The 22,114-nt window shown below is 37.9% G+C and overlaps 2 protein-coding genes across 3 annotated transcripts; one reads left to right on the top strand and one right to left on the bottom strand.

The window, feature by feature from the left end:
* Nucleotides 1-1,611: 1,611 nt before the first annotated feature.
* On the bottom strand, nucleotides 1,612-13,261 carry ASB15 (ankyrin repeat and SOCS box containing 15). Of its 2 annotated transcripts, none has more exons than XM_084306026.1 (10): nucleotides 13,186-13,261; nucleotides 8,814-8,942; nucleotides 7,172-7,224; nucleotides 6,938-7,069; nucleotides 6,463-6,621; nucleotides 5,486-5,731; nucleotides 4,694-4,865; nucleotides 3,746-4,316; nucleotides 3,041-3,194; nucleotides 1,612-1,908 (listed from the first exon to the last, which is right to left on the bottom strand). In XM_084306026.1, the coding sequence occupies exons 2-10, from the start codon at nucleotides 8,927-8,929 to the stop codon at nucleotides 1,736-1,738; spliced, it is 1,776 nt and encodes a 591-aa protein (XP_084162152.1). In that variant the 5' UTR covers nucleotides 8,930-8,942; nucleotides 13,186-13,261; the 3' UTR covers nucleotides 1,612-1,735. The 2 variants fall into 2 exon arrangements, with proteins under 2 accessions (XP_084162152.1, XP_084162153.1); XM_084306027.1 differs by lacking the exon at nucleotides 13,186-13,261 and adding an exon at nucleotides 11,327-11,350.
* A 3,237-nt stretch (nucleotides 13,262-16,498) lies between these two features.
* Nucleotides 16,499-20,956, top strand: NDUFA5 (NADH:ubiquinone oxidoreductase subunit A5). Its single transcript, XM_084306563.1, has 5 exons — nucleotides 16,499-16,603; nucleotides 17,030-17,074; nucleotides 19,091-19,207; nucleotides 19,882-19,947; nucleotides 20,763-20,956. Exons 1-5 carry the CDS (start codon nucleotides 16,553-16,555, stop codon nucleotides 20,862-20,864), a joined length of 381 nt encoding a protein of 126 aa, XP_084162689.1. The 5' UTR covers nucleotides 16,499-16,552; the 3' UTR covers nucleotides 20,865-20,956.
* Nucleotides 20,957-22,114: the final 1,158 nt, after the last annotated feature.

Here is a 22,114-nt window from a genome sequence, read left to right as displayed (position 1 = left end):
TTCCTGCTTAGAAATTCCCACATAGAAATATCAGTTCATAGGTTATGCAGCACACATGCATTTAGGCTGGTATATCCAGGATGCGTTGGGCTGGGGAGCCTTGGCTGCCTACAGCCACGTTGGTTTCATCGAGGGTTCGGCCCTCAGGCCATGCATGGGGTCAGAAATCAGCTGGGACATCCTGCTGCCAGGGCCTGGTGTGGATGCCACATACCTGGGAATTTTGCACAAATGACCAAATTCTTCCCTTCCATCCTGGTCAGAATTTCTGGCAAAACAACAGAGGACATGTCTTGGAAAACCAGATGAGTACTTGCCCTAGCAAGAGCAGAAGCAACTACTAAGCCTTCTGCTCAAATCCTCTCTGTGTCCCAGACCAGTAATTTCTGCTTGTTCCATTTGTTCCTGTAAATATATTGTGAGGAAGGACAGACCCACAAATAACTCACAGAGCTGCCTTCGGAAATGGAATTTACATTTCTGACTGAGATGTTAATAAGTTATATATGGCAATCACATGCAGGAGACACAAAGTTCTAAAGAACATGGAAAGCAAGCATATGGAGCAGGGCAGAAGGATGCTTCAGCTGTCCGTGTCCGTGTCCGTGCCCGTGTGTGTGTGAAAGGGAGGGAGAACCAGTGTATCTCTTGAATTACATGTTTAGCTATGCTCTGAATTAGGCACTACGTAACATGGACATCCACCAACTGAAATCTTCTGTGACTTTAGGCAGGATAGCAAAGGGAGTAAGTGCAATCCACTTTTAATAGAATACCATAAAGAATATTTAATCGTTTGTGTTTTATTCTCAGCATGCACAGAAATGTGCTGCCAAGTGCATCACAGCATAACTAAGGGTCTTGCTTAGTCTGGCTGAGAAATGATCTGAAAAAGCTCTGCAGGAGCCATGATTAAAGTTATGACACTGCACCATTTTTCAGCTAAGGGGATAGGCTACTTGATTTCCTGCTTTGTTTGTCTATCAAAATCTACCCACTGTTTTAGAAAGCCTGAAGTCCCTTGGTTTTTGCCAAGCACTAAAATATGCTGTACTGGTATGCTGTACTGGCAAACAGATGTACCTAGGAACACTCGTTCTGCAAGAATAGCTAAAAAGAATCTTTGAAGTGTTTGGAGAATTTTATAATAGAAACATTATTTTTCAAATATAAAATGTGTTACACTTCATGCCAATTAAATGACAAAGACTTGCATTTAGAGGTTTAATTTTCCTAGACAGGTTAAATTAGACATTTAATCTCTTTTCCAGATAAATTCATGCCACAATAGGAGTGCAACAATTGTATTTATCATCAGTACAAAGTCCATCAGGAAAATTCTTTTGTCCTTTCTTCATCTGAATTCCCATTTAGAGTGTAATTTTCTACATAATTATTATAATGTCCTTATTCTGATTTTAGACTAGATTCAGATGGTACAATGTTGTGTTAAACCATGAGCTTTAACATTCCAGTTTTGAAGAAAAAATTGTTCCCATAAAAGATCTATTTACAACAAATATCAGAATGTTGTGAGTGTATATAAAACAACAAGGAGCGCTTCAGCTAGTAAAAGAAAGAAAGAAAGAAAGAAAGAAAGAAAGAAAGAAAGAAAGAAAGAAAGAAAGAAAGAAAGAAAGAAAGAAAGAAAGAAAGAAAGAAAGAAAGAAAGAAAGAAAGAAAGAAAGAAAAGAAACGAGTCTAATTACAGATTGTGCACAGTTATTTTTAAAAACTACTCTAAATGTATCTCTTTTCCATACAGATCATATTCTTTATATAGGATATAGTTCTTGAGAACCGGTGGAAGTGGAAACTTTTTCATAGATGACAGTTTCTGGAGCCTCCTCAACCCCATGAGTTTACGTATTTTCAGGCGACAAAGATGTTTCAATGGGCGAGGATTATCTAAAAATAATAGCGAGAGAGAAATAGTGGAAAAATAATGTCATTAACACTGACTGTAAGACAGTTCACAATCTCAAAACTTGCTGTAATAAAATCAATAACAAAATCTATTGGCTTGGGGTATTATTATTATCTTGCCACTTCTGAATAAAATACCATTCATTTTACTTCAAAATTGTGATGTCACATTCTGTTGATATTAAACAAACTTCTTCTTTTAGATATTTGCCTAACACTGTATGTCTGCCTTTTAGAAATATTCACACTGTGCTGTGTCTCCAAAACATCCATCTGAACACCTAGACATTATTTAACATAATCAATGGTACCTAATAAATGATCTTTCTTTTCTCTACATCTCTGATGTTAAATCAAATTCTATTAAAAAAAAATAAAGTAATAGTTTAATAAAATTATCTCCTGCAAAGAGAACTTGTCATGTATTTCCCAAGTCTTTTTTTTTTTTTTAAGGTCTTTGCTGCCACCAGTGGTAGAAGGTCTAAGCTAACTTGTAGAACTTCAGAAGTAAAAATGTACAGAAAAATATTATTCAACTGCAGTATTAATAATGGCAAGTCTAGATGTATATCATATAAAACAGGAATTGATGGTGACGTGATGTACTATTGTGATGATACACTCACTGTCATCACCTCTCACTTTGAACATAATAGGATCTAAACCATGCTTTTATGATAATCCTTGAATGACTAACAGACTTGAGAGATCAAGGGAGCAAAAAGAAGGATGAAGTGTGAGCAATACTCCTCGATAAAAAATGTCGAGTCCCATAGCTGTGCAATGACTGGTGTTACAAGGCTTAATACGGAGTTTGAGAAGCACCTCAATGGTCCTGCTTAACTGAGGAGCCTTCCCACATGACAATGACATTCCTTATGAGACTCATTCTCACCAGATGCACACTTGTCATAATCCAGTCCAGTTAACTAACTTGGGACCAATAGCAGTAAGTAAAGATCTTTCTCAATCTGAGGAATGGATGACAGACATAACCTGGTTCTTAGCTAGTACACAGATGGATTGCATATTTTGGACTAATATGACCTGACATGGGGAATTAAAGTTTCCTATAATAAATCATAACACCATTAACTAGAACTTAGATATTTACCCAATATTTGACGAATCTCTGGCCATTCCTTCTGTGTTTCTAGGACAAACTTAATTTTTGTGCACAGAGGGACATAATCCATGTAATCTATAAAAACACGAACAACTTTGCCCGCTAAGTGTTTCAACCAAGGAACAGCAATAAAGTCACAGAACTGGAAGGAAAAACACATCAAGGAACAGCTTCAAAATGTGTGCAGAGGAATGCCAAAGTAACACAAATAAAGCAATTACACAAGATAATTTAAAGTATTAGGAATGACCTTTAACAGCCCTAAACTGATGTCTATGTAAGTTACTTTAAAAGCCATTTGCTTCCATGCTTAACCTTTGTGATCCCTTAATTCTTCTGGACAGGCTCAAAGGCCAGTAACCATTATAACATTGCTATAATTTCCAGCATTGCTTTGTTCAGCTGTGATTTCCCTTTGGAAATGCATCCTTTCCATTGGTTTGGACAGGACCAGAAATACTAATATCCTGCTTTGCAGCTTCTTTAAACTTCCTTCCTAAATCTTTAATATACAGGCACCAAAACAAAACCACTCTACATAGATAATTTTCTCTCAAAGTCAAAAAATATTTTTAGTGTGTTTCAAAGAAGGATTTTGTGAATAGGTTAAAGCTAACTCTGTACAATAATCTGGAATTTTTAAAGCTGACTAATGGAAATAGGAAAGAGAAGAGAAGGAAGGTATGTATTTACTGGATTATCCTTTATTACAGAAGAAGTCCATCCTGGGAGAATCTCTTCCTCTGGAGTTGACCACACAAAAGAATTTCCAAAGATATCTTGATGCATACAGTCAAAACACATCTCCACATTATATCCATGATTCAGCAACAGCCTCAGCATCACTTCATCGTTCAAGGCATACTGAATGGCACTGGGGAAATGCGTATCATTAACCAGCATAAAGTAGCAATTGACGTTTGCTCCATGAGATAGAAGCAGCCTTACTATTTCATGATTACCAGCTCTCACTGCCACAAGAAGACAGTTTAAAGGATCCTTGTTTGGATTTGCACCAGCTTTCAGTAATATTTCGGTGCAAAGAATGTCATTGTTTGAAACAGCAAAATAAAGTGCAGTTTTCCTTTCATCATCGTAACTATTTGAAATGTGCTCAGCCAAGAGAGTATTGACATCAAAACCACTTTCAATGAGGAGCTCTAGACACTGCGAATTCTGACCATCTGCAGCTGAGTGAACAGGGCTTAATCCACTTTTCTGGATTGCATTTTGGGATGTGACTGGAATGAGATACTTCAGGACCCTAAAAAACAGTGAAGAAAATTAGTAAGGCATCATTCCCCTGCATGAAGAAAATGACCATCACCAAATTATATGCTAACCTACATGTAGATTCTTTACACAAGAAGATCCTAACACAAATCACCTGTTTTGAGCAGTGTCAAATGGGACCTTGTGTTTAAGTCGTTTCAGTGCTTTTCACTTAGTTTTAAAGAAGTATACTTTGCATTTTGCTTTCTGTATTCTAAAATAACACAAGTTGATTCAAGTTGACAAAACATTGGCATTTCTGAAATATAAATGATCTCTACATTTGTATGTTTAACATCGTGTTCTTCAAATATGACCTTGAGCCACGCTGTATCTTAAAGAACACATGAAGTCCAAACTCATACTCACAGGTAATGGCCCTCATAAGCTGCTTTGTGTATGGGAAGCAGTCCTGCCTTATTAGGCACATTGCCACTTCCTCCATATTCCAAAAGAAGTGCTATGCAGTCTGGATTACCTCCTCCGGCTGCTTCAAACAGTATTGATGCACCATCATCTGCTAAGGCCTCAACATCTCCACCTTGAAGAATAGACAGCTCAGAATTATATCCAAATTGATTTGCAGATCATCATAATACCAAGCCCAGAGTACTTTCCTCCTCATTTTTAGATGTATTTAAATTAAAATGTTATGGAATTAAGAAATGTGGAAAATTTAGTCCTCAAAGGCAAAAAAAAATCTTGTACAGATACAAGTTCTAATGTAGGAAAACACTTACTTGAGTGGGATTTGGTTTGATCTTAAGTGTTATAATTGAGGATTTTCAAAATGTTAGTGTATTTTGAAATATATTTAATGCATTATTTAATACCAACATAATTATATTCACTGTTGAAAGAAAGGAAGCAGAGGAAGGGAAGGGAAGAACACAGAAGTAAGGGAGGGAAAGGACACATATAGCAGTACAACAGAGTCCCTCTTTGACTGAAATGGATTAGTGTCAACACTGTCACTCATCTCATGTGGATTATGGAAGTGTAGGAATACTCATAGATGCTTCCTTTCCTTCCAAGAAACCAAATCTTCTCATTCATCAGTACTCTTTCTCTCCTTTTCCATCAACACCCTAAAACCCCTCAGCAACTAGACAAGACATATGCCAGTCCAGAGGTGTATTTCCTTTTTACCCAACTACATACCTTTATGAATAAGATGTTCCAGCACATCACAGTGACCGTATTCAGCAGCAACACCTAATGGTGTTACTCCATATCCATCCTTAAGGTTCACATTTCCACCATTCTTCAGAAGAAGAGAAACAATATCTTTGCGTCCCTGCTTTGCAGCTTCATGCATTGCTGACCAACGTTTTACGCACGGCTGGTGGATGCTACAGTTGTGTTTTATCAGAGTGGATGCCATTTCAAAAGAGCCCCTTTTTACAGCTTGAAGATATTAAAAAGGGAAGAAAATCATACAATTATATTTTCAGGTATGTTGACTGAAATTTAAAGGTATCTAGTAAGTTTAGAGAAGCTTTTTATTCTGTACTGATAGGAGGAAAATCAAAAGATTTCTAGTGCTAGAAATCTGGGTATCCAGTTCATATATTGGTAAATAAATGATGATGTGAGCTTCCTGGGAAATCAAGGCAAACCACCATGATGTGTAAAATACATCAGTTTTGAGGGCAAAAGCAGCATCAGTTCAATTGCAAGGAAAAGCAACAATAAAAATAACATAATATTAGGCAATAGGTCTTACTTTTAAAGTCGGTGCAAGCATTACAATAAAAATAATAAAATCAATAATAAAATAAAGCATTACAATATCTTTCCAAAATCCCTCAAAATTATGATTTAGTCATCTGGTAACTCTAATCTTAATGTGTACTCAGTGGCTGTTATTAGCCAAAGCACAATTGACATCTGCCATACTTTAAGACTATGTTCTGCCCTTTTGAGAATCTGAGTTTGAAATGTCCAGATATTTACACCCCTAAATCATTTTCGTATAAAATAATGATCCAGAGTAGAAGTCTAATTTCACTTCTGAACTATCCTTTAGAATAACAGATCTCTTGACTCACTGGCAGGGCAGCTGAGAAAGATCAGCATCAGAGGGTTAGCAAATCTAACTTTTGTGAATGTCTCAAGGCTATTGAGGAGGCAATTACCAATAAGAAGTGGAGTTTCTCCTTTGTCATTTTTTGTATTGGGCCAAACACCTTTCTCCAGCAATGCTCGTACGTTTTCCACAAAGCCAGCTTTTGCTGCCAAAGTTAGTGGTGTTTCTCCATCGCACGTTTTGTATTCCCACATTGCTTTATAAGACGCTAGACGACAGTAAAACATAAAATTACATTAATGGACAAATATTGCTAACATGTACATGTATGTTCATTTTTGCACTGTAGGGCTTCTGAAAAAAAGTATTAAAAAACACTCCAAATTCTTTACTGGTATAAACTGATGCAACATCTCCCAAAAGCAAATTTGCCTAATACTTAACATATGTAAGATGCTCCATGAAGGATTTCTTCATACTTTTTTTAGTAATCAATTCCAGCCTGTTTCTGTGCACGTCTGTTTTTTTGTTTGGTGTTTCTTTGCTGCTTCCCCTATCTTGTGAAATATTTTTACCTTACTCACCATCTAAAATGATTTCAAGTATTTGTTGAATTGGCTGAGCTGCAGCCTCATGCAGTGGAAACCAGCCTCTTTCATCAGCTTCATCCAAAGCATATTTCTGTTTCACAAGGTCTTGGAGCCCAAACACTTGACCTTTAGAAATCCAGTGGATAAAATGAGATGTATTTGAAAAAAAAAAATATTATATGGAAAGCTTAGTTTTGCAAATAGACTGTTTTATATTAGGGTTTTTACCTTGCTTTATGGCTGCTACAATTTTCCTATTTTCCTCACTAGGTGGTACAAAACTATCCAAAAAAAAAAAAAAAAGGCAGAAAATATAAACAAATGGTAGATGCATTATATTATTTATTTAATATTTTATATTAGGTTCTCATCTGATCCAACTTTCCCGTGAAACATATTAGCTACAGTCCTGATTAGCCTTGTGACCTCCTAAGTTACACCTGACACGTAGAGCTTCAGAGTAGCCCATGTTCTCGACGTCGGTGCAATTCCTGCTGCAGCCTGACCTCCTGATGAGCCTCCAGAGCACACGCCTGGTGTCCCTTCCCCTCCTCTTCCCTCTCATCCCCAGGCATGGCAATTTCCAGAAGGAGCTGTGAAGTGCTCTGACAAACCTCCTAATTCAGAAAAGAATTCTGGTTGTGGACTACAGAGTCCACACAGTACAGCAAGGAGCCCTTCAGATTCACGGACTTTAGACAGCAAATGAGAACATGACGGCGTCAGAATGGCAGTGTTCATAAATGGACAGTTTGATGATGTCGATGGTACCACTGTCCCTGAAAAAGTATAGTTGATATTTTTTTTCAGTATCATTTACCAGCACCAGCATTCAACTACCATCTCATGAAGGTTTCTCTGAGAGATGGAAGTTGAATGCTGGTGTCTGCTCATGCGTTGAGAGATTTTGGTGATACAAGCATCTTAAAAAATACATTCGATTAAAAATAATAATAATAATAATAATAAAAAAAGGAGGAGTAGCCAAATAAGAGAATTCCCATTGAATACACCAAGAGCCCTCATTGAAAAGGGAGATTCCAGACTCACAACAGAAGCCCCTGATGAGAACCCAGACTCTCACGAGATCCCACAGGAAACTAAGACATGCTAACAGGCCTCCAAGACTTACAGTTCTACATCTCCCTTTCACTTTTTAGACTGACCAACCTACAAAATATATTTATAGGATTATTGCTGAAGAACCTCCCTACTAAGACAAAGTTTTGTTTCCTTTCTTCTATACCCTTTTCATAAGAATGTAAATGGCCTAAAAATCTACGGGAAATAGTAGTTTAGCCAAATGAATCTCATTTCCCTAAACCCTCTGCAACTCCAGAAGGCAGCTCAGAGCAGAAGCCTGCTCTGCCTTTTGGTGTTGCCTGCCCAGCACAGAGCCCTGCGTAACACCACAGAGATGATTTCCATCAGCCCACGTAGCTCAGCTGAAGCCTACGTTTCATAACTGAAGGAACCAATCTTAACTATAACATCAATGTCACCTGTGAACCCTTGCTGAACGTTCCTGCAGGGTTTTTGTTTTTCTGGTTTGGATTTTTCTTCCACACATACATATCTAAGTGCATGGGGGAAGGCTGGAACACTGTTACAAGTACCAAACAGATTACTAACAAATTAAAATTTATTCTTTAAAGTCTAACATTTTAGAAATGGTTTAGGAAAGAATACGAAAACAACAAAATCTACATTTCTATTTTGTTTGCTCTTTTCAGGCAGTGCTTCTCAGAGAATGATGCATAATGGCCAAATCAAGAACTGTATTAAGGATGGTATAAAGCAATAAATCAGTATCTCTAAACACTCTAAATATATGGCATAACCTCTCATGCACATACTGAATTTACGGTACCTGTCATTGTAACTGGAAGACACTGGTGGCTTGGCTGCGTTTGATTCTTGAATGCTAAGCTGTATGGCATATTCGGTGAGCAGATCTTCAGCTAAATCTTCGCTTTCATCCGCCATTTTTTATGGTGAGCTATTTGAAATACACTTTTTTAAATAATAAAATCAAGTGTTTCCATCAATTTATTTTAATTTAATAATGTTTTGGTGAGTTTATTCCTATTTTAAAATGACAGAAAACAACCCTGGAAGCACCGGACATTCCAATTAGAAAAGCTCTTTTTGCTGTTCACGTGCTACGTTTGTTATCTACAAATACTGGACAATTTGTGAACCATAAAATAGACTTTTCCTCTTTAGAAAGCTGCAGTCACCAAATCAGTGAATATATGATTTCTATACATGCATGAATAACAAACAGTAAGCAAATTGATCTTCTCAGAATGATTCCTAACCAAAAACAGGCATTTGCAAGGAATTCATGAGCAAAACATAAATATATACACATTTTAAAATTCCAGAAACAAAAAAGGAAGACACTCAAACCGTTTGAGAATCATTTACAGAGAGGGTTTGCAATTCCAAATGAAACATATGACCAATTCCAAGGGTGATCACACACTGCACTCAGCAAAGTTATGAACTCGACTCTTTTGCATGGGGAAAGAACACTTTTTCCTGCCTCCCTCACCCAGGGTGGCACCAGCAGCCGATCCAAGACCAAATGCAAGATACCAAATGCAAAACCTATTTACATTAATATAATAATGTATAGGATTCTGGACTGGACAGACAGGTAGTCTTACAATACAAAATGACAACAGTCTTATGTCATTAATTATCACTTTTAATGCCACCCATTAATATAGTTACAAAACAAACAACAACAAAAAATGAGCCAGCTTCCAAATCTTGCTTTGATTTTACACTGCCAAGGCACGGGGGCTATAAAAGCAGACCGAGGGCTTTGAGTCTCTGCACTGGTTCTGCAGCCTTGAAGTTTAATGGACATCCACAAGAATTTGGTACATGAGCTAGGCTGATGTTCAAGTTGTGCCAGTTATTTTCAAGGTGTGAGAGTAGTTGGAAAACCCAGTGGATTAGTAACAGAACATGTCAGATCTTTTAACTACAGTTACCAGTTTAATTCAGTCTGCTTATATCATCAACAGTAACTGAGGCTTATGTTCAGCATGCCTTCTGCTAGTGATACCACATCAACCAAATGCCTTGCTAGTAAATTTTAACTACAACTGGAAGGAATGTTGCTCTTTGTACCATCTTGCTGAAGGTTCCTGAAGCATAAAATGTGGCATTTATATATCATAAAACATATGTAAGATCAGAAACATAAGTTACTATTTGCATAACTATAGCTACACAACTTTTTACAGGCAGACTTAAGGTTTTGCTCGAGCTTCTCTGATTTGCATAGCTTAACACATTTGGGCTTTAATCAAACTGCAGACACCAGATGTTGAATTATTATTATTATTTTTTAATTGTAAACTGCTATTCTCTGAGTTTATGCAATCCTAGAACACCTGCCATCAAATTGTTGTACAAATATTGCCCAGGGAAGTGCTGGAGTCCCCATCCCTGGAGGCATTTAAGAGACATGTGGACGTGGTACTAAGGGATATGGTTTACTGACAGCAATCAGTAGATCATGTTAACTGTTGGACTAGATGGTCCTGAAGGTCTTTTCCAGCCTAAATGATTCTATAATATTAAATAATTACACTAAGCGTATGTTGTATGTTTCACAGGGTAGTTACTGCAGGGTGTCCTAGTCATTTGGCAACCACAGAGGGAATGTTATAGAAATTATTTGGAAGCCTTTTTCTGCCAAATGATCTTCAAGAGAAAGTGCTAACCAGGTTTCTTCTTAGAGAAATTTCTGCATTGATCCAGCAATTAGTAAGTGAATCAAAGTACCATAGTCAGCATCACTATTCCATCCACAAATGCTTCATTGCTTAGTATAAAGCTTGCAAAACAAATTCGAATCAGTAAGGGCTTTGAGTCAGAATGACTAGGAAGTTGAATGTCGCTTGGATTCAGATTCCCAAGTAATACAGATTCACATCTCTTTCAGCATGTCAACATACCAAGGTGTAATACAAAGCACAGAAACTTCAAAAGGCTACAGAAAACCAAGCTGCTGACCATAACTTTTCTAAATGCTGCCATGAGCTTCTTATTAATCAGAGCTTTTATTTATTTATTTTTTATCACCGATAAGACCACAAGATGAGCCCCATTCCTCATCTCTTGTTGGCAATGCACTTTGCTGGCAGGCAGGGAATTCTGAGTCAAGGTTCTTTCATGAATTCATCTTCTCATCTTCACAAGCACTTTCCTAACTTTGACGGCATGTTAAAGCTTCCATCATGTAACCCCTTACATACTTATGTTGAAATTCGCTAATGTACACTGTTCTGAAGACTGACAAACCTGTTAGGCAGCAGGGTCTCTTTTGGACTAGTATTTTTTGAAGTATCTCAGCAAACTTACCTACAAGCTCTTCTACCATCACCTAAAAGAAAAGTGCATTTTAGAATAAATTGATATTTCACTGGGAGGTATTCCTAATGAGACCACAGAGTTAATTTAGTTAAGTTCATTTTTTAAGGAGAAATGCGTGTCATTCATAATTTCTTGTTGCCAGCACAGCAGCTTAAAGGCAAATGGAAGCTACCCTGCCTTCCTTCACACCTTTCCTCATGTTTTGAAACCCTTCTGTACTTGAAGACTCCATGCCATTGCTGACATTTATGAAGCAGCTTTTTTAGAAATCATGGTCACTGCATCAGATCCACGCAGGTAGACTGTCATGCCCTGCAAGCCCCACTGAAGCTGCAGCCCTTAGGGGAATCCAGCCTGAATGCTCATTACTACACTGCAGCCCAACACATTATACCTGCCTTGGAGCCACATTATGTGAATGGAAAGACTCTGAAGACTTACATAGGGGTTTTGATTAGGTTCTCACATTACAAGCTGTCTGAAAAAAGGCTGTTTTGGTATATTATATTTATGACGATGTTCACAAATGGTTTAATCCTGTGAATTGATCAATTAATACTTCACTGATTCCAAAATAAGAGCACAGAGCACCTTGCAGGATAGCCATTTAGCAAGATAATCCTTTTATTTGGGGAAAAATATATGGACTGTCTACCCCCACTTTATCTCCAAAAGCTTAGTGGAAGAAATCAGTCATCATATAAACTTGTGGGTTTGTTTTTTTTTTGTTTTGGTTTGTTTTGGTTTTTGGTCGTACAGCTCCCATACCCATTTGGTCAGCTAACTCCTGCTTCACTGTAGTCCCCAGAACTGCTAATGCCACAGGCAACACAGAGCTCTACCTGAACACAGATTTAACCAGAATGGTGTTAGGTAAGCAGTGTTTTAAAATCACTATGTGTGCTGTTTTCAAACGACCTTATTCCACTAAACTAAATAAATATATAAATGTATCCTAAAATGAGAAAAGTTAGTGAGGTAGCAACTGATTGACGTGGTAGAGTAAGTAGAAGGTAAAAGCCTCACCACAGCACAAGTGCTGAACGCATTGCTCGAGGTCTGTAAATGCTTTGAGAGCCTGCTTTGCTATATCACTGCTGGTAATACACAGTGCTAAGGTGACAAGGTCCGACAGAAGCGTGGGTGTTCCACCGGATCACTGTGGCGTAAAACAGCACGGCTGGTACACTGAGCAGCAGCAGAAATCTCCCTCTTACGTGACGCAGCAGTGAAAAGGCTACAAAGCTCAGCACCAAAATTCTCTTCCACTCGACTACAGAGGTTTTGCAGTTACCAGACCTCAGCCCTAGATCTCTAGAAATAACTGCAAATGCCTTCTACACAAGTTTTTTATATTGCATATCTTCCTTAAACAACATTTGGAGTAGTCTGGTAGTTTTCTACTATTTTTTTTTCCCATTTTCTAACTGAAAAAAAAGAGAGATTACTTACTGTTGTTTCACCTATAAGAACAAAAGAAAGAAAGGGGGAAAAAAGTTTTGCTATCTTAAAGTCATTGTTTTTACTGAAAAAAAAAAAGAACTTGCAGTTCATGGTTATTGAGTCTTTCCTTGGAAAGAAGTGTGTCAAGCATTTATCATTTTAGATGCATGGGTATAAAGTTTATGTTAGGTGTGTTAATTTTATTCTCGTTTCTTATCCTTAAAATAATCTAGACAATCCTAGCTTTGCCCTCTATTAATATAAGACACTTAGGCATGCAAAGACGTTATTCATAGCAATAAAATAATTAATAGCAGTCTACGTTTGGACTCAGACTATTAAATATTACAGTTTTAAACTACTTCACTGTTAGTTTAATTGGCGAGCATAACATATATTCTCACCTTTTCAACCCATTATCTTGCCACTGTTACTCTGGGGCCTGCATTTTGAACAGCCAGGAATAGTGCCCTGCGAGCTGATGTGTCCTGTGATATTTCTAAAATTAAATACGCAGTTGCTAGATAAATTAAGGTCTGACCTTGTACAACTGTAACACAAGCAGACTCAACCCACAGGAAAGTATTACACATGACTTCTCTAAAATCTCACCAAATGTACCATGGGGTCTGGATGGTAATAATAAGGTTATCTGTGCCCTCATTGGTTCAACAACTCTCATTAAGAAAATAAGGTAATTGCCAACTTAGTCTCAAGGACTACATTAACAAAATCTGGTAACATAACATAAATTAACAGAGATCTCAGAAGGTTTAGCCATTAACTACTTGTAGATTCTGTCTAGAGATAGATGGTGATAATCACTATAGATACACAATCTAGATAGAGTATGTATATATAACCTACATATAGTGACATATATCTATATATACTATATATCTATAGTGATAATCGCTATCTCTGAGGGTGATATGATGCAAAGCTTTACAGATCCAATAACTTGAAATTGAAGAAAAAGACACAGCACCACTGACAGTAGTGATATAAATGTAAAATAACCAATGAAGAACAGCAGCACTCAGCAAGTTAAATCACAGGAGGGTGGAAGAAGCTGTATTTTGTTTCTCTAGCTAGACAGATGTATCAATGATGCAACACCTCTGGCTTGCTTTTGTTTTAATCAAAGTAGTTACTATCTTTACCAAAATAAATCGACAAAAAGGGAACACAGCAAATTAAAACAATAAACTTCCAACATATGCTTGATTTAGCAGTTCTGATAAAATGAAATTTTACACTGTTAACTCTTGCTAGAATAAACTGTCAGAACTCAATTGCCCTATGACACACTTGTGTTTATAGAACTGCATAACTATAAACTTAACTAAGGTACTGCATGCATCTCATCTTTGCACACAAGATCAAGAAAATAACTTAATGATGATAAATAATATTAATTGCAACTCCTATAACTGCTAACTCCAATAATTGCAACTCCTTTTGCTATTGTTACCTAGACAAGTGTTGGGAGCCTGCAAAAAACACATTCAGTTCAACAGAAGCAGACATGCTGAGATCCTGCTCTACCGTTGGCTAAAAGCCGGTAAAAACAGAAATATATTTATATATTAAAAATATTTAAAATATATACATTTGTAATATACATAAAGAACATAAACATTTTAATTGCTTACCTTTTGTTCTTTCATTTCTTTTATGTAATCAGGACACTATCAGAACTAACACATATCCATATTATAAGCATGCTATTGTTTTGCTTTTCAATTATTTTTTAACATAAAATTTTAATTTTTTATGCATTGCTGCATAAACATGTCTGATTCTGATCTTACATAGTTACAAGGTGCAGTATGTATCCATCAGTCAGTTACATTCCATGGAGGTAAAGGGCTAATAAATGAAATAAGACTCTTCTCATGATATCAAATCATATGGTAATTTGCAAGACTTCACAATGAGATAAATTCATTGGTGAGACAAAAAAGGGAAGGAAGGGAAGACACAACTATAGCAAGGCCTTCTGAGGGTGCCTGCATTCTGTATATTAATGTGCAGAATAACACTCCTAATAGCATTTCCTAATGAAATGCCAAGTGTTCCCCCATGCCCACAGAACAGGTAGTTGCTTTACGGATTTATCCAATGATACTTTGAAGGTATTTATGGCCTCAGAGTTGTAATGTTTTAAAACAAATTATGTATTGAAATTGAGTTTGGCAATATGGCATACTCTATCACTTCCAGATCAATTTCATAAATTGGTTTATCAACACACTAGTGAAAACTACTAGCTTTTACTATCTGTTCTAGGATGTGGCAAGGACACTACATGCTTGGGTTGTTTAAACACACGGTAAGAACTTGTATTTGAATAAAGCCAATCGAGCTAACTTGGATAAAGAATGCAGAACAATTTGTGCTGTGGTCAGGATGTAATCAGGAGGTAGATCATCTGGCTGGAGCCCCACAGCAAAGGGCAAAATATAGGGATGGTACCATTAAAAAGGCTGATTTATTTATTTTTTTTAATATCTTTTTTTAAATGACTTTAAAAATCCTTTTGATAGGAAAGAGGGAGATTCTCAATGCATCAGAAAGGCCACATTCAGACACCTCAGATCTATCTATCTGATGCAATCTCTAAAATTTTTGGCTCAAGAGTGCAGAAGCACAAACCCCACATTCGGATAGAAACCTTGTGTTAATCACCTTGCTTTGGTAACTCAACTGAACTAGCTCATGTCTTGCTAAAAGGCTTCAGCAAAAACTGTGATACTCTGAAGCTCAGTTTGTTGGTTTTCCTTACCAGTTCCAGAAAAGCGAAACTCAAACATGGGCCAAATGAATTCTGAAGAAAAATTTGTCTGGAGTAAATACAATATAAAGTCAGAATTAAAATATTATCAAATCTTACTGTGCAAAACTCACCCTTCAAACTAGTAGCTAGGCCGTAAACATAAGTCTTAGTACAATGTATCTTTAAATGAACTTTATGTTTATGTTCACCAATAATTGTAAATGCCTCTTTATTGCTAATTCCTTTCAGTCTATCACCAGTCTTTTAATTAACAGCTTTCTGTTTTCGGTATTTTACTTTTTTTCTCGCACACATTAACTCTGTAATTGCCTGCTTGTTGTAATCTACTACAGTGAACCTTATTTTGGATTCTACTGCTAATTAGTTACTTCTAATACCATTCCTAGACAAATTAATTTAATGAACAAAACTCCTGAGAGGCGTGTGCTCACTTTTGCTTATGAAATGGAGTCCAGAACCGTAACCCAGCTCGGGGGCTGCTCACCAGGCAGTCACTGACCTCAGGGAGGACCTCCTGATCATCCTAGACATGCATACCATTTTCAGGTTGTTTTTAATTGTTTAGAAACTTCTGCAGTATCTCCAAACTGAACCTTATTCCCAGATGTTAAACTGTTTTGTTACACTCTGCCACTAACCAAGTAGCCAGATGTATTCTACGTGTACAAAAACACAACCGACGCCCAAGGAACTTCCAGATGCTTTTTATTTGGCATTTACGAGTGGGCACCCTCCCTAATCATTAGACGTGCTTGTGTTTATAACGGGGATCTCCTCATGCACCCGCCTTGGAAACGCAAGTCACACCACCCAGCCCCACCGCCTCCCAACAGCGCATGCGCGAGTAAACACCGCGGGTCCTGGCACTACGCGCGCCCTCCGAGCGGCTTCCAGGAGGCTGCGGCGCATGCGCAGCCCGGCGCCCTTCTCTATGCCCTCTACGCGCCCGCCTCAGGCCCTCGGCGCCGCGCATGCGCCCGGCGGTGCCCGGCTGCGCCGCCATGGCGGGGGCACTGAGGAAGGTGAGGGGGCGCCGCGGGGGTCCCGTCCCCCGGCCCTGCCCTGCTCTGCCCTGCGGGGTCCCGGGGAGGCAGCGATGGGGTGAGGAGGGCGCTGAGGGGAGTGCGGGGCCGGGGTCCCCTCCCCGGAGGTGGCCGGCGGCGGGCCTGGTGTGGGGACGGGGACGGGACCCCGTCAGGGTCAGGCCCGGTGGCGGTGTGCGGGCCTCGGGGCGCTGCCCGAGCCCTGGGTGCGCAGAGGTGAGGCGGGGGCACGGCACCGGCAGCTCGGTTTGGCGCTGTGGGTCTGTGGAAGGAAGTGCGTCTGGTGGGAGAGAGAGGTTAGTGGCACAGGAGGGGCTGAGCTAGGTGTACAGGGGGACAGAGCGAAATAAATAGCGTGGGTGTTGCTGCGTTAGTATAGTAAATGCTTTTATGTTCTCTGAGCAGACCACTGGGCTCGTAGGATTGGCTGTAGCTGAAAATCCTCATGAGGTATGTAGTGGCTTGGCTGTATGTAACACAGACTGTCAGAGCAAAGCCTTTTTTGTTACGTATTCATATATGTTCATTCATATGTGTATTCATATATGTTCATTGTATACCTTAAAGTAGTGCCAGCTTAATGTATTATAAAAGCCTTCTAATTCTGCAGGGGAATCTTACCCTATTCCCTAACCTTACCCTAACCATTTGGTGCAAAGCAGGATCAGGGCCTATGATCATAGAATCATAAAATGGCTTAGGTTGGGTCTAGTGGATTAGCTCTCCACAAGGCCAGGTTGGCCAAGGTCCCATCCAACCTGTCCATGCACAGCTGTATGAAAACCACAGAATGGCATGGGTTGGAAGCAACCTTCAAGATCATCTAGTTCCAACCCCCCTGCCATAGGCAGGGATGGCATCCACAAAATCAGGTTGCCTGGGGCCTCATCCAACCTAGGGCCTTTAACATTTCCAGGGAAGGGTTATCCGCAACTCTGGGCAACCTGTTCCAGTGCATCACCACCCTCTGAGAGAAGAATCTCCTCCTGACATCTAATCTTAATCTTCCCTTTCTTATTTTATAATCATTCCACCTTACCATCTCACTACCTGCCTGAATAAAAAGTTGGTTTTCTTCTTTGTAAGCCCCCTTTAAGTATTGAAAGACCACAGTGAGGTCTCCCCAGAGCTGCCTTATTTTCTCCAGGCTGAAAAGCCCCAGCTGTTTCAGCCTTTCTTCACAGGAGAGCTGCTCCAGCCCTCTGATCAACTTTGTGGCCCTTCTCTGCACCTGCTCTAACAGCCCCACACCCTTCTTGTGCTGGGGGCCCCAGACCTGGATGCAGCACTCCAAGTGGGGCCTCAGAAGGTCAGAGCAGAGGAGGACAATCACCTCCCTCCACCTGCTGGCCACTCCTCTGTTGAAGCAGTGTAGGATGCAGTTGCCCTTCTGGGCAAGACACTGTTGAGGTTGGAATGCTTCAGCGGTTCTTGGAAGCTTGGTGCTTTCTTTTTACCTCCTCAGGGTCAGTAATGAAAGTGTGTTGCATCTTGTTTTCTTATTCAGGAGGTATGAGCTTTGAAAGGATTCGAGTAATTCTTAAACCTCTTTGTGCTTTGAAATTTCCTGCTGTGCAACAATTCTGTTTCAAAAAATGCTTGCCACCAATATTTAGGAATAACGTCATAAAGATCCACTGTGATAAACAATATTGTTCTGTGCAAATGATTCTAGTTTAGTCTACAACCTTCTCAGGCACCTTCTGGGTGGACTTACTCAGTTCCATTTCTTACAGGGATTTAAGGTCCAGAGCAAATAAATCAATAATGTTTTAGATAAATTATAGATACTGTGCCAATCCCCATGTCATTTTCTGTGTTTTCTTCTTTGTGTTTATGTCTACACTATTCCACTTCTGTTGTGCATTGTTCCTACAGTGCATCTGTTCCCCTTAGGTTAGACGGTTACCCTGTCAACGTAACAAAAGCTTAATTTCTTCATCATCCTAATGTGTCCTTTATTGCTGCATTTAAATCCACTAACAGAAGTTTCAGGTTTTAGTTTAATCTGTATATGACTCAAAACCTTGCACCATCATAAGGAGAGGTGAAAAAACAAAGAAACAAAAAGTTATGCAGTAGGTTATATGCTTCTTTATATCTTTCCCAGGTAATTTTTCAGAAGCAAATGGTTTGGTCATAAGCATATCTGATTTGTGAAAATTATGGTCATTAGAACTGCAGCTTCTGTTGTTTCAGTTTTGCATCAAGTGTACTTTAAGTTGCAGCTTTGGTTGATATATATATATATATTTTTTTTTTAACCAAAAAGTGGTAACTTTTGGTCCTGATAAATCCCAATCCCATTCAAGACAGAATTCTGTGGTTCAGATTTGGTTATTCTGTTAATCTTATTTCTAGATTGAATACTGTAACTATCTGTAGCACAAAAAAGTGTTAGGTAATAGGTTAAGTAGTTAAATAATTGGAGTTGCAGATTTTAACCGTATCTTTTGATCACTTCAGCGCCTGCGAATACTGTACACTAAAATCCTTGGTGTTCTGCAAAACATTCCCAAAGATGCAGCGTATAGGAAATACACTGAGCAGATTGTAAATCAGCGGCTTAATTTGGTGCAAACAGTAAGTACAGCTCTGTATCATTAAGTGTCATGTGTGAAAACATTTTTAGGATGAGAAAACGATTTTCAAAATGCCTGTTTTCCAGGAGTATAAGTAACTTTTGGGTATCGATTCAGAAAAAATTCAAAAGTCTTGAGGTCTATTTTTGTTATTGGCTGGAATATTTTGATGGTATGTTAAAAAATAATTTTATTTTTCTGATATTGTCTGAAAATTAGAAGAAAAATATTTTTTTTGAAGATCTTTAAAACAGTGGTAGCTTTCACGCATTTGCACAAAAAATGTCTTTCCTCTTACCAATATGTTATATTAGCACAACCTTTGCCTCTGACACTTTAAAATATGTTTTGGTACGTTAAACTATGCAATACAGGTAACATGTATGTAACACGACTGTTGGGAGGTTGCATATGATTCTCAAAAACTAAGATCTACTACAGCCCTTTGGATGTCATTAAATAGTATTGCATTTTAGTATTTATTGTTGAGAGCTTGATCTTTTGTTTACAATAAAAAAAATATAGTGTAAAATGACAGAAGCTAGCAAATTAGATGGTAGTTTTGAGGTTGGCTAGAGTATCTGTTCAAATCAGTTTAAATTAGTGCTTTTGTGATGTATCTGTTCTTTCTACTTTTCAATAAAACTGAATATGTATATATATCTGAATACACAGGAAACTGATGTGCAGAAGCTACAGGACAAACTGAATAGTGGTCGAATAGAAGAAGTCATTGTACAGGTAAAGCAGGAAATTTGAAAATTGGGTATAAGTTGGAATAATAGTTTTGACTGTTCCTTTGACTGAGCTTCTGTTCAGAACTTGACGCTTTTCTGTGTTTCCCTTTATTGTAAAACAAACAACAAAAAATAAATACATGGGTTTATATATATTTTTTTAAAGAATCTGGAAATGAATTGTCATATAGCGGGTGGGATGACCATCTTAAAAATGAACACAATTACTCATTCGCTGTATTATGCTTACATATATACCATGCACACTTAGATTGCTTCTTACAGTGTCTGAATCAGTGAAAAACACAGAGGAGAGCTGACTGATACAAGGGGATAATTCTAATAGACTGGAAAATACCAGGGATGAAGTTATCATGAAGTAGTCATTGGGAATGAGTAGGTGAGCAGGCTGAGTATCCCTCAGGAGACTCAATACACTTAAAAAAAAAAAATAATAATAATAATAAAATAAAGTTACTCAGTTCCTATAAATAAATAAAAGCACATTTAAAATTTGAGATAGTGATAGGTAGTAATGCATCACTGAGATGATGAATTGAAATAAATGTAACTTAATATTCTGTATAGATTTTAAAAACTTCATAGAGTAATAGAAGGGTTTGGGTTGGAAGGGACCCTAAAGCCCGCCCAGTTCCAACACACCAGCCTGGCCTTGAACACCTCCAGGGACAGGGCATTCACAGCTTCTCTGGGCAACCTGTTCCAGTGCCTCACCCCTCTGAGTAAAGAATTTCTTCCTGATACCTAATCTAAATCTAGCCTTTGTTAATTTACTTTGTTTATGGTCTTTCTTAATAGGCTGAAAATGAGCTTTCCCTGTCAAGAAAAATGTTACAGTGGAAACCATGGGAGCCTCTAGTTGAAGAACCTCCTTCTAACCAGTGGAAATGGCCAATATAATATTCAAATGGTGTAATTTCTTGAAATTCAAAACTGTTAAATCTATTGTTACTGACAGTTAACCTTTAAATTAAAATTACTTCATAAAAACACGTTTTGTCTTAATGTCTGCTTGTATTTAGCAATCTGAAGACTTTCTAATTTCTTGCAAAAATGGCCTTAAGAAAATTTTGGTGCTTTACAAACTTTGTTTCATTTCCTTTCTGTTGTTGTTATCTGTATTTGTTGATATACAAATGTTATTTGAAATCAAAGTTGTAGAAAAGCATGATCCTACCCTTCTCTCCCACTGTTGGTTTTGTATTCTTCCCGCTTTCTCAAAGCCAGTACCAGGGTCTTTATGGCCACAGGATTAGGAAAGCGATGAAATACTAAAACTAGGCTTACCAAAAATATTTATTTTTTTAGAGTTCATCTGGATCACTGTCTTGAGCTGGCTGATTTTACTGGCCACATGAACAGTAATTCTGTTTCAGGGAAGTGCTAGATGTCAGCCCTTACCATGACAGCAGGAACAGGTTACTTGATAAACGGGTAGGTTACCATAATGTACATGGCAGAAACTGTAGTATCACTCTTTATTTTGTATGTATGTAACTTGCTTTTTATAAAGATTTTGTATATAAACGTGTACTTTATGGATTTATATGTATATTAATTCAAACCTGGAATATTACTACTAATAATTAGGAGAAAAATATTTTTCTCAACACATCTGGCTAGGTTCTTGCAAGCATTTAAATGGAGACTGCACACCTGAAGCCTGAAAACTTGCCTAGAAATCTAAGCTTACAGGCCCGAATTAAAACTACCCCAATTAGATCTAAGAACACTGTGCAGGTTTGTCTGTATTCACATTTTTTCAGTACCATTAACAAACTTGATGCAAGTGCCAAGATAAGAATATAGTTAGCTATTTGACAAAAATCTGCATCCCGTTAAAGGTTGACAGTTCTGTTCTATATTAAATACTTTTTAATAGGTATCTTGTCTAGGACTATCGATTTACCTGTGGCTTCATTATTAATGGTTAATTACATCTCTTATATAATACTTTTACAATTAAGGTGTTAGGGAGTAGGACAGGTAGAAGAAAAGCCACTAGGTATAGCTAATGTAAGCTACGTATTGCTTCTGTTGACTAGCAATTATTTTTGCTGCATCATTAGTGTTGTGTTTTTTTTTTCTTCCCCACAGACTGTTACAATAATTACAGGATTTTTTTTTTTTTTTTTCAAAATATTTTACTT

Source organism: Netta rufina (genome assembly GCF_964035555.1).
Source record: "Netta rufina genome assembly, chromosome: 1".
Classification (NCBI taxonomy): domain Eukaryota; kingdom Metazoa; phylum Chordata; class Aves; order Anseriformes; family Anatidae; genus Netta; species Netta rufina.
This window is presented reverse-complemented; position numbering and strand designations above follow the sequence as displayed.